Genomic DNA, 13,385 nt, shown 5'->3' with positions numbered 1-13,385 from the left:
AGATCTCAAATATTTAAACAATATTTATTATATGTATATTAAAATTTCTGCTAACTGTATATATGAAAAAACAAGTACATGTAACGTCAACAACAGCTGTTTAAACTTAGTAACAAATATGTGGTAGTTGCGTGTGCAAATGTACATTTATATAATAATATAAAAAAGTGGAATATTATCATAGTTCGTTTTTTCTTTAAGAACTTGAAAGAAGGTAAGCGATCTTGATATCTTTTAATTAAAAACGCATTTTAAAAATCAGTAACTATTAGTTATGAAAGCAAAATAATATAAATGATCGTGTTAGATTCATAATTGTTACATATTTGCTGTAACTTATTTTAAAAATGTGTTTTTCAATTAAAAGACGCATCAAGATTGTTTACCTTATTTCTAATGCTAAAAAAACGAACTATATTTACTAACTCCTCTGCTACAACAAGCGTATTGCAAAGAAAATACATTTTTTTTAATAAATTAATATTTATTTTTATTCAGGAATTCCAGATTTTACGCAAAGAACAAGTGTTAATAGCAAAAAAAACAGGTTTATACAGGAATTCCAGAATTTAAGAGGACTTAAAAATCCAGCATTCTAAAAAAATATTTATATTGTTAACTTCATATATCCTTAATTTTATTTGAACATAAGATTGGGTATTTTCAGTAACTACCAAATAAAACACACAAATCAGATATAAAAATTTATATTATAGGAAATATTTTGGATTCAACAACACTTCCCGTGGGAACTCCGCGCCCCGCTAATGGCACATACTGACAGTCCTTCAATCAGTCCGTATGTCTATTGACAACACACTTGGCAAAACATGTTTTTAAGCCTTTATAAGACAGAGGGAATATATTTCCCACTATGATGATTTTAACATTTTTGCAAAGTGATAGGGTTCCATTTTGAATAATTCTGACATCTCTATGCCTGGTAAAGGTGCGTCAAAAGGAACACTATTCGCGAAAGGATCACTAACTTCTCGCGTGTATTTAGTAGCGTTGTATACGCTATACCTTTTGACCGCTATGACAAATTTATATAAACGCAATAGTCTATCAGAATCTATTATGGTTAATTTTATACTGTAAACTTTGTCAACTATGACAGATAATGGCAATCAAGAAAGTTATACTGACACAAGTATAAAATACCAAATGTAAATAATTGTTTTTCATTATTATTGTAAATGGCGACTTGTTATTGAGATTTCAGTATATTATGTATTGCGCTTTGACAGTCCTCTCATAGTGGAGTTGATTAAATTGTTACGAACGATGCTATACAAATGTAATGGGACTAAGACTAGTCATTATTTTAACCCTTTATAAGGCATAAGGTTGCCAGAAATCATTCAAAATTGAATCCAATCACTTTGGAATAAAGTTCAAAATCATGTGGGAAATATATTCCCTGACAAAAGGTTAAATGCTTACACAGTTTTGAGGATATAATACCAATAGACGCACTGACGCTCTTACTACATTCAACATTATTGCATTGTAAAGCTCTTGGGCACAACATAGACGGATAACGGTGTATAATAAAGTGACAAGCATATAAAATTCACAAAAACGTGTACATATTGCCAGTTCACTGGTTTAAATTTGAAAGTTTAGCTCTGCGTAGACCTAATGCTTGTGATCACTTACCCAAGTCTATTGTAAGTTCTGTAGAACTTTTCAAATCAATTCTTTGACTGTCACAAAAAAACGTTGCAATTTTGGAATGCGTTTCAACATGGTCATGTTGCTGCAAACATAGTACACATTTGAGCCCTTTCACAGATTCCATTTATTTATGTTTGCGTTCGATACCAATGTGTCATATTTTCAAGTTGCAGTTATTTTTGTAGCGTTCAAAGAAAATATTAGTCCAAATGTGTCACAAACATCAGTCGGGCAGGCGAGGCGCGGGTCCAGTGGCTCCCAATTCGTTGTCCAAGACCGCACTCGAGGTCTCCCTACCTAACACCGCTCAACTGCGATTTTATCACATTTTGTAAGCCCTCCGTTGATCCCTCGATGCAAAAAAAAAACTGATTTCTCTGTATGCGCTCTCACAGTTTTTGCCTAACTATTAACTAGACTTAAACTATCTCAGTCACTCGTCGCCTCTCGCTCGCACACTCGCACAACTATACATGTCTTTGCTTGTACGCTACAAACTCACAGTATATTACATTGATATTTCGGGACCGAGTCAATTCCTGTACTGTCAAGCGATGTCTAAACATAGCTGCAGTTAGCTTTTTTTGAATTATCACAAATCGTTTTTTTTTTAACTTACATCTATCGAGCCATGGCTATGTAGCGAACAGCGTTGTGAGACTAAAACTAGTTTTTTTAGGAATTGACTGCGCCCCTTACATTAGAAAAAAAAAAACTAAAACTTAACACATCCTATACAATCGATCAACATAAAAAATGGAGATTTTTATAACGATCCCAACCTATGGAAGTGCCTGAAATTGAGATAGGGCTTAAGCAAACGTTTTATACAGAAGTCTAAACATGGATCACAGGCCTCAGAGGCGCCTAGAAAATATTTTACAAAAAATCAAATTCATCACAAATACTTTTTCCAACATAATTTCACAGAAGCTTTACACAATTTAAGTACAAATATATATAACTCTGTACATTAACATACATTGTGACAAAATATACTATATTTATATTATTCAGGCCTCCATTCGTTCGCTATATTTACATTCTAGAAAATGTTTTAAGCTTTCCCTTGCACATTTATCCGGAAAAGGTACCACATAGTCAACCGTCGATATTTTTCACAACCGACAAAGTGGTACCTATTTTCCTGAGACAAAAACATTTCAGGGAAATTACATTTTGCAAAAACAATGAGACCCAGTAATGGCGGGTATTGGACACTTGTTTATTGAAAGACAGTTAATAGCTTTCTTACTACGAAATTAAAAAGATGCGTTCATAACAACTCACGAATTCTTAAGATATGAATAACGCTATCACATCTCGCGGTCTCTGAACGCCACGCCACCTATGCCTAAGCGACTTCATAAGTAAAAAAACGATCACAAATATTTTAAAAAGTACAATAATAAATAAAAAAAACGATTAACAAAAACTGTACGCACACTAAGGCACAAGCCTGAAGGTAGACGGTGTCTGTAAGTATAAACAAAAGTGTTACGTATATGTAGGTAATATCACTAACAAATTTATATTGCTGTTAGTCAAATTTTAAAAGTATCATAATTATTTGTGAAGTTCGGACATATTACCAGCAAATTTAAATTTGTAGCGTTACATTTAATTTCTAAATAAGACTATTTTGAAATTAAATCATAGATATGGAGGTAAAACTGTTTTTGCAACATTGCATTTTTGTAACTGTGTAGCATTGATTGGGTTTCTAGGCTAACATGTCACATGTAATAACAATTCATTATGGTTTTAGTGTAGTGACATTCAAAGGCAAAACTACTGGTACCAATAATTAGTAGAATTCTGGTTGAATTTATATGTGGTACCATTTTGCCTGACAATGACTCTTTTAATTTGCAACACCATAATTTATAACTGTGATATTTTAAAATGGAAGCCATAACTGTGGATTTTTGACATATTGAAGAATTTGTCTGTCAATAGCTGATATTTTTAAACCTCAATTCGACATAGCAATGCCTAAAACCAGTTTATGAAACAAAATTGTATTGGACACTAGGCATTTGCTTGTACAATTATATTATTATTTTAAGGCATAATGTGATAATGATGCAGGAACGCACTGCTATACCAGATCAAAATTACTTATAGCCGCTTGAAATGTACACAAACCCTTTTGGAGATCAATTCCGGAGTATGTTTTTATAGTTTTGACATTTAAACATAAATTTTTGATCGACCGCTCGGCACAACTGTCTGTTAACTATTTTTCAAAAATGACCATTCTAAACTCATCGAAAATAGAACACACGTTTGAAGTGCCGTATGTGGGAAATATATATCCCTTAGCCTGGTAAAAGGTTAAGTCAGCATCCTCTTCCGCACAGTACTAATTAGAAACGTATTTTTTTTGCCGCGCGACTAGCGTCATGTTCTACATCAGCTCTTTGTAGTTTAAGATTTTTTAAAGTGTAGTATATAAGGTCGTTGGTAAATATTTGCATGTCTCCATACATTTCAAGCTAGCAAGCATCGATATTTGATAATCCTAACTAATCTCATTTTTACTCGGTTAAGGTAATTCACCTTATGGTGTCATTAAACAAATAAATACTTAATTAATCGCTTAGAACCTTAAGTTATTACAAGCGTATAAATTATATCAGAGTTTAACTAACGGACTTATATCCTAACTAGACACTAGAACATTGTATAGTGGACAAATACTTGTATAATGTCCGATTTTGTCTTTCAGCAACGCCATTTGTCTTGGGATAAAATCACAGCAAGACAACACATAACATTTGGACAAAAATAATTACTTGTGTTACATTATAAGTATTATAACATTTAGATCGCCAATAAGCAATGTGTCAAACGCCAAGCCCTTTCCAAGAGTGAAGAAGCCTCTAGCCGCCCAGAGACCTATAAAAAGGTCTCCTGTTCCATTCTAATTTGAACATTGTGTTGACAAAATAAAATTTAATTTTGCTTGGCAAGGTTTGACGTATGGGCTAGAGGATAGGGCCAAGTAGGACGAGTGTCGACTATACAATATGCTAGATATATTTTTTAACAATACTGCAGTGGTAGCTGTCAAAACGCAACTTCATTGAAGCAGTAACGGTGACTAGTTTTAGAGGTGGCAATCAAGTTTACACTTTTGTAAGAGTATGTGTCATTTTCAACCAAAATTGTACATGTTGTCAGTTGTTAATAAGGCGTTATTTCCACACAGCTTCAATTTGAAATCAACCTTACCGAGAATTGGTACCTTTTGGTTGAAAACGTCACAAATATCTGGTTAGTTTTATATGGACTTATCATGGGAGTTATTATAATATTTTAAACTTTCGCGTTTTGAATACATATTAACTCACATTATAGACGGGTCTAACGCGAATTATATTCAATTACCTTGATTTACCGACGTTTCGACATAGGTTTCACTGGTCGTGGTCGCGGCTGACTGATGTCCCAGCAAACCAGAAAACATGAATGCATGATGTCAGTGAAACCTGTGTCGAAACGTCGGTAAATCAAGGTAATTGAATATAATTCGCGTTAGACCCGTCTACAATGTGAGTTAATATGGGAGTTATTTCCAATAATCCATTTGAAAGTTTGCACATGACTTCTATCTCTAGAAGTATTTTTGGATGAGCTTGTATTATTGTTTAATTCCAATCACAACTCTAGGCAAGATAACGCTACCATATGTGACGTCCCACGGGTAAAGGCACCTTATGGCGGTTGGCGCTTACGCTATCATTAACGCCGCTCCAATGTTATTGCGGCGCTATGCGACGTAAGCGCCGGCCGCCATAAGGTACCTTTACTCGTGGGACGTCACATATAAATAGGGGCTTTAGCTTTATCGTATATCAATGTAACACAAATTTAACACATCACTGCCAGCGTTTTTGTAGCGTTACGCTCGTAGCCGATCCCAGCGGTATCCCGCTTTGTAGAGGAAAGCGACTACGAATAGGGAACCCGGGTTCCCGGCACTCAATGTGTTAAATATCCCCGGAATGACGGGACAAGTTCGTCTGACATTTATACAATCTGAAAGGGATATATGGGGTAAGTAAAACTAAAAGGGGGGTATGGGGGGAGTAAAACTGGGGGTACAATGTAAGATAGCAGCTTAATAGCTACCACTGCGATTTCTACCGTTAGTTTCCAACAGTACCCGCCTTATCGACACCGTAATAGTTCACGTTTCGAGTTACACAGAGGAAGATCAGGCTTTGATTGTTCCTAGTTTTTTGTTGTGTTGATGTTGTTGTGTGTTGTTGTTGTGTTTTGTTGTTGTGTTTTGTTGTTGTTGTGTGTTTTGTTTGTTATTGCTTATATTTTATGGGGATTATTGCGAAGTACAAGATTACAATATGTATGGGCTTATGGTGGTTGAATGCAGTGAAAAGTATCTCTGTATTTTACCAAGTGCATACCGTACTGGTTGCGAGTACAATCAGCATCGAATAAAGTGGCCAAATATATCGAAACATACCTTTGTTAACATGGAAATAAGGATGTGTTTCGATATATTTTTTCTATCTATTCGATGCTTATTGTACACTCAATCTACAGGTTCCAGCGATAAATAGATAAGTTGATCAAAATGTTTGAATTTAAACTGTTGTGAGACATACTAACATTGAATAATTTTACGGTTTAGCGTGCGACGCGGCGAGCCGCACTAGCCACAGTGCGCGATACACGGCCGTCGTGAACGCTGCTCGCACTGTTAGTGCTTGAGAAAGGAGACCTAGGCTCTCCGAAACATGTCGCGCGAGTGACTAAAAACAAGTGAGTCTAAACCGTAAAATTATTCAAAATTGATCAAAATGTGTTATATGTTACAAGTGTTTGGGAGCGTATTCCAGCCTTTCTCTTATGTTCACAGACATTCCGACAGATTGACAGTTGTAATTCATTGCTTGACAATCTTCCATCTTCCCATAATCGAGACGCAATCCAACAATAAGCTATTGCCTCCAGGGCATATCAACTCGCACGTAAGACGTATAAATACCAGGTTTACTTAAAATCCTATTTGTGATAAGGCTCAAACTAAGGCCTTTGCCAAGAAATCAGAGTTTCAAGACTCTTAAGCACTGTATCTTCCTCATTCTGAACTCTAAACCTTTGTGATAAAGCTCAAAACTGAAGGTCTTTTCTGCCCATTTAAAGGCTCAGCTGAAGCCATTGCATTTTGAGCCGTATTACCCGACAATAAGGTCCTCAGATGTGCCTGGAAGGTTCGGACAGGGTCGGCGGAGGCTAGAACTTGTCCTGGAAGATGAAGAGGTTATTGGTGGCGGCGACGGCGATGATGCTCTCGTGGGGGTGCCACGCCGTGTGGAGGATCTTTTTGTTGAAGTCCAGGCAGTCTACGCTGATTTCGTCCTGTGGAATAGGTGTTTTTGGGTTAACACTTTACCAGGCTAACACTTCAAAAATGACTATCGAATCAGTCAGTCAGTTCGTCAGTCTTACTATAAATAGGTGGTACCACAATACATCGCGAACAAATATTTGACTTTCACAAAAAAAATCATATCACTATCAGCGCACTTCACTCCGTCAATCACGTCTAAGTTCATGTCATGTCCTTGTGCTACCCTAGCGCCACCGGAGAGATTTCGAACTATTATTTACAACTGCCAGCTGGACACTTCAGCAATAGAGATTGTTCGCCTTACCTCTATCATCCATAAGTTTTACTCATCGAAAATAGAACACGTGTTTGAAGTGCCGTATGTGGAAAATATATATCCCTTAGTCTGGCAAAGGGTTAATATCAGGGTCCTAGTAATTTAATTTATTTAGCAAAGCTTCAGAGCTTTGCTAAATAAATTAAATTACTTATTAGTTGGTTACTTAGAAAACTGCGTAAAATATGATTAACCTTTTAGTGGGTATGGGTGTTAGAAATCTACTAAATTGAACACTATTACTTAAATTATGTTTTTCTCAAAAAGGCTTCAATATTAACAGGGATGATTTCATAATTATTTGAAATATTATAAAATCATTTTGAAACATATGTTTGAATTGAAAAAGATGTGTGAATAACATAAAAGTTACGAGTAGGGAATGGAATCTCGCACCAAGATTGGGGATTCGAGATCTCGCACGAAAAATCTGAATCCAGATTGGGTGTTTCGAGATCTCGACCGTCAGAGTTTCGAGATCGAGATTAATCTCAACGAGATCGAGATTAGACAAAATAATTAAAAAAATATTTTTTTATCTAAAATCTCTAAGGATTCTGTATAAGTTACTTATTTAGGGCACGTCATGTTATATTTTGAAAATAAATAGAGTAAATTAAATCAACATTTACTTAATTAAAAATAAATATATAAATTAAAGACAAGAAATATATATCTCTAATTAGACATTCCACATAGAGCGGGCCACAGTGCTTTATCGTCAGCTAAAGCCGGCCGCACACAATAGCACTGTCGTAAAAAGATGAATTAACGTCAAGAAGATTACTGTACAAACTAATTCACACGAATCAATCTTTCAATCTCGTTCGAGATCTCGAAAATATTAATCGAAATCTCGAATCGAGTTTTCCTGTCAACGAGATCGAATCTCGAAAATTAGTGCGAGATCTCGAAATTTCGAGATCGAGATTGCATTCCCTAGTTACGAGGGTATGTTGGGTGACTTAGGGGCTGTTTATAAATTACGTAGTCTATTTTTGTCGATTTTTGACTACCTATACAACAAGGTTCAAATTAAAATTAGAGTGATTGTGCGCATTTAACCATCAACAGTATGAGATGGTGGCGCGCCGCTTCTATTGTAACAGCTGGTGTGTAGGTGAGTTGGGGCCGAGAGGAGGAGGGTGTGTGTTGGGGGAGGGGTGTAGGTGTACCTTTCTTCCTCTTGGCGGTGGTGGCGACGCGGCGCGGGCGCAGCGGCTGGCGCGGGCGCGCGGCCGCCTCGCGCGCCGCCCGCCCGCGCACGGAGTGTGTGTGTGGGAGGGGGAGGGGTGTAGGTGTACCTTCTTCCTCTTGGCGGTGGTGGCGACGCGGCGCGGGCGCAGCGGCTGGCGCGGGCGCGCGGCCGCCTCGCGCGCCGCCCGCCCGCGCACGGAGTGTGTGTGTGGGAGGGGGAGGGGTGTAGGTGTACCTTCTTCCTCTTGGCGGTGGTGGCGACGCGGCGCGGGCGCAGCGGCTGGCGCGGGCGCGCGGCCGCCTCGCGCGCCGCCCGCCCGCGCACGGAGTGTGTGTGTGGGAGGGGGAGGGGTGTAGGTGTACCTTCTTCCTCTTGGCGGTGGTGGCGACGCGGCGCGGGCGCAGCGGCTGGCGCGGGCGCGCGGCCGCCTCGCGCGCCGCCCGCCCGCGCACGGAGTGTGTGTGTGGGAGGGGGAGGGGTGTAGGTGTACCTTCTTCCTCTTGGCGGTGGTGGCGACGCGGCGCGGGCGCAGCGGCTGGCGCGGGCGCGCGGCCGCCTCGCGCGCCGCCCGCCCGCGCACGGAGTGTGTGTGTGGGAGGGGGAGGGGTGTAGGTGTACCTTCTTCCTCTTGGCGGTGGTGGCGACGCGGCGCGGGCGCAGCGGCTGGCGCGGGCGCGCGGCCGCCTCGCGCGCCGCCCGCCCGCGCACGGAGTGTGTGTGTGGGAGGGGGAGGGGTGTAGGTGTACCTTCTTCCTCTTGGCGGTGGTGGCGACGCGGCGCGGGCGCAGCGGCTGGCGCGGGCGCGCGGCCGCCTCGCGCGCCGCCCGCCCGCGCACGGAGTGTGTGTGTGGGAGGGGGAGGGGTGTAGGTGTACCTTCTTCCTCTTGGCGGTGGTGGCGACGCGGCGCGGGCGCAGCGGCTGGCGCGGGCGCGCGGCCGCCTCGCGCGCCGCCCGCCCGCGCACGGAGTGTGTGTGTGGGAGGGGGAGGGGTGTAGGTGTACCTTCTTCCTCTTGGCGGTGGTGGCGACGCGGCGCGGGCGCAGCGGCTGGCGCGGGCGCGCGGCCGCCTCGCGCGCCGCCCGCCCGCGCACGGAGTGTGTGTGTGGGAGGGGGAGGGGTGTAGGTGTACCTTCTTCCTCTTGGCGGTGGTGGCGACGCGGCGCGGGCGCAGCGGCTGGCGCGGGCGCGCGGCCGCCTCGCGCGCCGCCCGCCCGCGCACGGAGTGTGTGTGTGGGAGGGGGAGGGGTGTAGGTGTACCTTCTTCCTCTTGGCGGTGGTGGCGACGCGGCGCGGGCGCAGCGGCTGGCGCGGGCGCGCGGCCGCCTCGCGCGCCGCCCGCCCGCGCACGGAGTGTGTGTGTGGGAGGGGGAGGGGTGTAGGTGTACCTTCTTCCTCTTGGCGGTGGTGGCGACGCGGCGCGGGCGCAGCGGCTGGCGCGGGCGCGCGGCCGCCTCGCGCGCCGCCCGCCCGCGCACGGAGTGTGTGTGTGGGAGGGGGAGGGGTGTAGGTGTACCTTCTTCCTCTTGGCGGTGGTGGCGACGCGGCGCGGGCGCAGCGGCTGGCGCGGGCGCGCGGCCGCCTCGCGCGCCGCCCGCCCGCGCACGGAGTGTGTGTGTGGGAGGGGGAGGGGTGTAGGTGTACCTTCTTCCTCTTGGCGGTGGTGGCGACGCGGCGCGGGCGCAGCGGCTGGCGCGGGCGCGCGGCCGCCTCGCGCGCCGCCCGCCCGCGCACGGAGTGTGTGTGTGGGAGGGGGAGGGGTGTAGGTGTACCTTCTTCCTCTTGGCGGTGGTGGCGACGCGGCGCGGGCGCAGCGGCTGGCGCGGGCGCGCGGCCGCCTCGCGCGCCGCCCGCCCGCGCACGGAGTGTGTGTGTGGGAGGGGGAGGGGTGTAGGTGTACCTTCTTCCTCTTGGCGGTGGTGGCGACGCGGCGCGGGCGCAGCGGCTGGCGCGGGCGCGCGGCCGCCTCGCGCGCCGCCCGCCCGCGCACGGAGTGTGTGTGTGGGAGGGGGAGGGGTGTAGGTGTACCTTCTTCCTCTTGGCGGTGGTGGCGACGCGGCGCGGGCGCAGCGGCTGGCGCGGGCGCGCGGCCGCCTCGCGCGCCGCCCGCCCGCGCACGGAGTGTGTGTGTGGGAGGGGGAGGGGTGTAGGTGTACCTTCTTCCTCTTGGCGGTGGTGGCGACGCGGCGCGGGCGCAGCGGCTGGCGCGGGCGCGCGGCCGCCTCGCGCGCCGCCCGCCCGCGCACGGAGTGTGTGTGTGGGAGGGGGAGGGGTGTAGGTGTACCTTCTTCCTCTTGGCGGTGGTGGCGACGCGGCGCGGGCGCAGCGGCTGGCGCGGGCGCGCGGCCGCCTCGCGCGCCGCCCGCCCGCGCACGGAGTGTGTGTGTGGGAGGGGGAGGGGTGTAGGTGTACCTTCTTCCTCTTGGCGGTGGTGGCGACGCGGCGCGGGCGCAGCGGCTGGCGCGGGCGCGCGGCCGCCTCGCGCGCCGCCCGCCCGCGCACGGAGTGTGTGTGTGGGAGGGGGAGGGGTGTAGGTGTACCTTCTTCCTCTTGGCGGTGGTGGCGACGCGGCGCGGGCGCAGCGGCTGGCGCGGGCGCGCGGCCGCCTCGCGCGCCGCCCGCCCGCGCACGGAGTGTGTGTGTGGGAGGGGGAGGGGTGTAGGTGTACCTTCTTCCTCTTGGCGGTGGTGGCGACGCGGCGCGGGCGCAGCGGCTGGCGCGGGCGCGCGGCCGCCTCGCGCGCCGCCCGCCCGCGCACGGAGTGTGTGTGTGGGAGGGGGAGGGGTGTAGGTGTACCTTCTTCCTCTTGGCGGTGGTGGCGACGCGGCGCGGGCGCAGCGGCTGGCGCGGGCGCGCGGCCGCCTCGCGCGCCGCCCGCCCGCGCACGGAGTGTGTGTGTGGGAGGGGGAGGGGTGTAGGTGTACCTTCTTCCTCTTGGCGGTGGTGGCGACGCGGCGCGGGCGCAGCGGCTGGCGCGGGCGCGCGGCCGCCTCGCGCGCCGCCCGCCCGCGCACGGAGTGTGTGTGTGGGAGGGGGAGGGGTGTAGGTGTACCTTCTTCCTCTTGGCGGTGGTGGCGACGCGGCGCGGGCGCAGCGGCTGGCGCGGGCGCGCGGCCGCCTCGCGCGCCGCCCGCCCGCGCACGGAGTGTGTGTGTGGGAGGGGGAGGGGTGTAGGTGTACCTTCTTCCTCTTGGCGGTGGTGGCGACGCGGCGCGGGCGCAGCGGCTGGCGCGGGCGCGCGGCCGCCTCGCGCGCCGCCCGCCCGCGCACGGAGTGTGTGTGTGGGAGGGGGAGGGGTGTAGGTGTACCTTCTTCCTCTTGGCGGTGGTGGCGACGCGGCGCGGGCGCAGCGGCTGGCGCGGGCGCGCGGCCGCCTCGCGCGCCGCCCGCCCGCGCACGGAGTGTGTGTGTGGGAGGGGGAGGGGTGTAGGTGTACCTTCTTCCTCTTGGCGGTGGTGGCGACGCGGCGCGGGCGCAGCGGCTGGCGCGGGCGCGCGGCCGCCTCGCGCGCCGCCCGCCCGCGCACGGAGTGTGTGTGTGGGAGGGGGAGGGGTGTAGGTGTACCTTCTTCCTCTTGGCGGTGGTGGCGACGCGGCGCGGGCGCAGCGGCTGGCGCGGGCGCGCGGCCGCCTCGCGCGCCGCCCGCCCGCGCACGGAGTGTGTGTGTGGGAGGGGGAGGGGTGTAGGTGTACCTTCTTCCTCTTGGCGGTGGTGGCGACGCGGCGCGGGCGCAGCGGCTGGCGCGGGCGCGCGGCCGCCTCGCGCGCCGCCCGCCCGCGCACGGAGTGTGTGTGTGGGAGGGGGAGGGGTGTAGGTGTACCTTCTTCCTCTTGGCGGTGGTGGCGACGCGGCGCGGGCGCAGCGGCTGGCGCGGGCGCGCGGCCGCCTCGCGCGCCGCCCGCCCGCGCACGGAGTGTGTGTGTGGGAGGGGGAGGGGTGTAGGTGTACCTTCTTCCTCTTGGCGGTGGTGGCGACGCGGCGCGGGCGCAGCGGCTGGCGCGGGCGCGCGGCCGCCTCGCGCGCCGCCCGCCCGCGCACGGAGTGTGTGTGTGGGAGGGGGAGGGGTGTAGGTGTACCTTCTTCCTCTTGGCGGTGGTGGCGACGCGGCGCGGGCGCAGCGGCTGGCGCGGGCGCGCGGCCGCCTCGCGCGCCGCCCGCCCGCGCACGGAGTGTGTGTGTGGGAGGGGGAGGGGTGTAGGTGTACCTTCTTCCTCTTGGCGGTGGTGGCGACGCGGCGCGGGCGCAGCGGCTGGCGCGGGCGCGCGGCCGCCTCGCGCGCCGCCCGCCCGCGCACGGAGTGTGTGTGTGGGAGGGGGAGGGGTGTAGGTGTACCTTCTTCCTCTTGGCGGTGGTGGCGACGCGGCGCGGGCGCAGCGGCTGGCGCGGGCGCGCGGCCGCCTCGCGCGCCGCCCGCCCGCGCACGGAGTGTGTGTGTGGGAGGGGGAGGGGTGTAGGTGTACCTTCTTCCTCTTGGCGGTGGTGGCGACGCGGCGCGGGCGCAGCGGCTGGCGCGGGCGCGCGGCCGCCTCGCGCGCCGCCCGCCCGCGCACGGAGTGTGTGTGTGGGAGGGGGAGGGGTGTAGGTGTACCTTCTTCCTCTTGGCGGTGGTGGCGACGCGGCGCGGGCGCAGCGGCTGGCGCGGGCGCGCGGCCGCCTCGCGCGCCGCCCGCCCGCGCACGGAGTGTGTGTGTGGGAGGGGGAGGGGTGTAGGTGTACCTTCTTCCTCTTGGCGGTGGTGGCGACGCGGCGCGGGCGCAGCGGCTGGCGCGGGCGCGCGGCCGCCTCGCGCGCCGCCCGCCCGCGCACGGAG

General features: G+C 51.1%; 1 protein-coding gene across 5 annotated transcripts in view; it reads right to left on the bottom strand.

Annotated features, from left to right (window-relative positions):
* LOC134675171 (protein phosphatase PP2A 55 kDa regulatory subunit) overlaps nt 1–13,385 on the bottom strand; it is a 228,153-nt gene that overhangs the window by 126,350 nt on the left and 88,418 nt on the right. For 4 of the 5 annotated variants that reach the window (XM_063533361.1, XM_063533364.1, XM_063533362.1 and 1 more), the window contains one exon: nt 692–7,071. In XM_063533361.1, coding sequence (XP_063389431.1) covers nt 6,946–7,071 — 126 coding nt within the window. In that variant the 3' untranslated portion in view covers nt 692–6,945. Of the gene's footprint in view, nt 1–691; nt 7,072–13,385 lie in introns of those variants that run through there. The other variant, XR_010099703.1, reaches the window with a different exon arrangement.

Source organism: Cydia fagiglandana, chromosome 21 (genome assembly GCF_963556715.1).
Source record: "Cydia fagiglandana chromosome 21, ilCydFagi1.1, whole genome shotgun sequence".
NCBI classification, from domain to species: Eukaryota; Metazoa; Arthropoda; class Insecta; order Lepidoptera; family Tortricidae; genus Cydia; species Cydia fagiglandana.
Note: the sequence above shows the minus strand (reverse complement) of the source record. Positions and strands in the feature narration are given on the sequence as shown.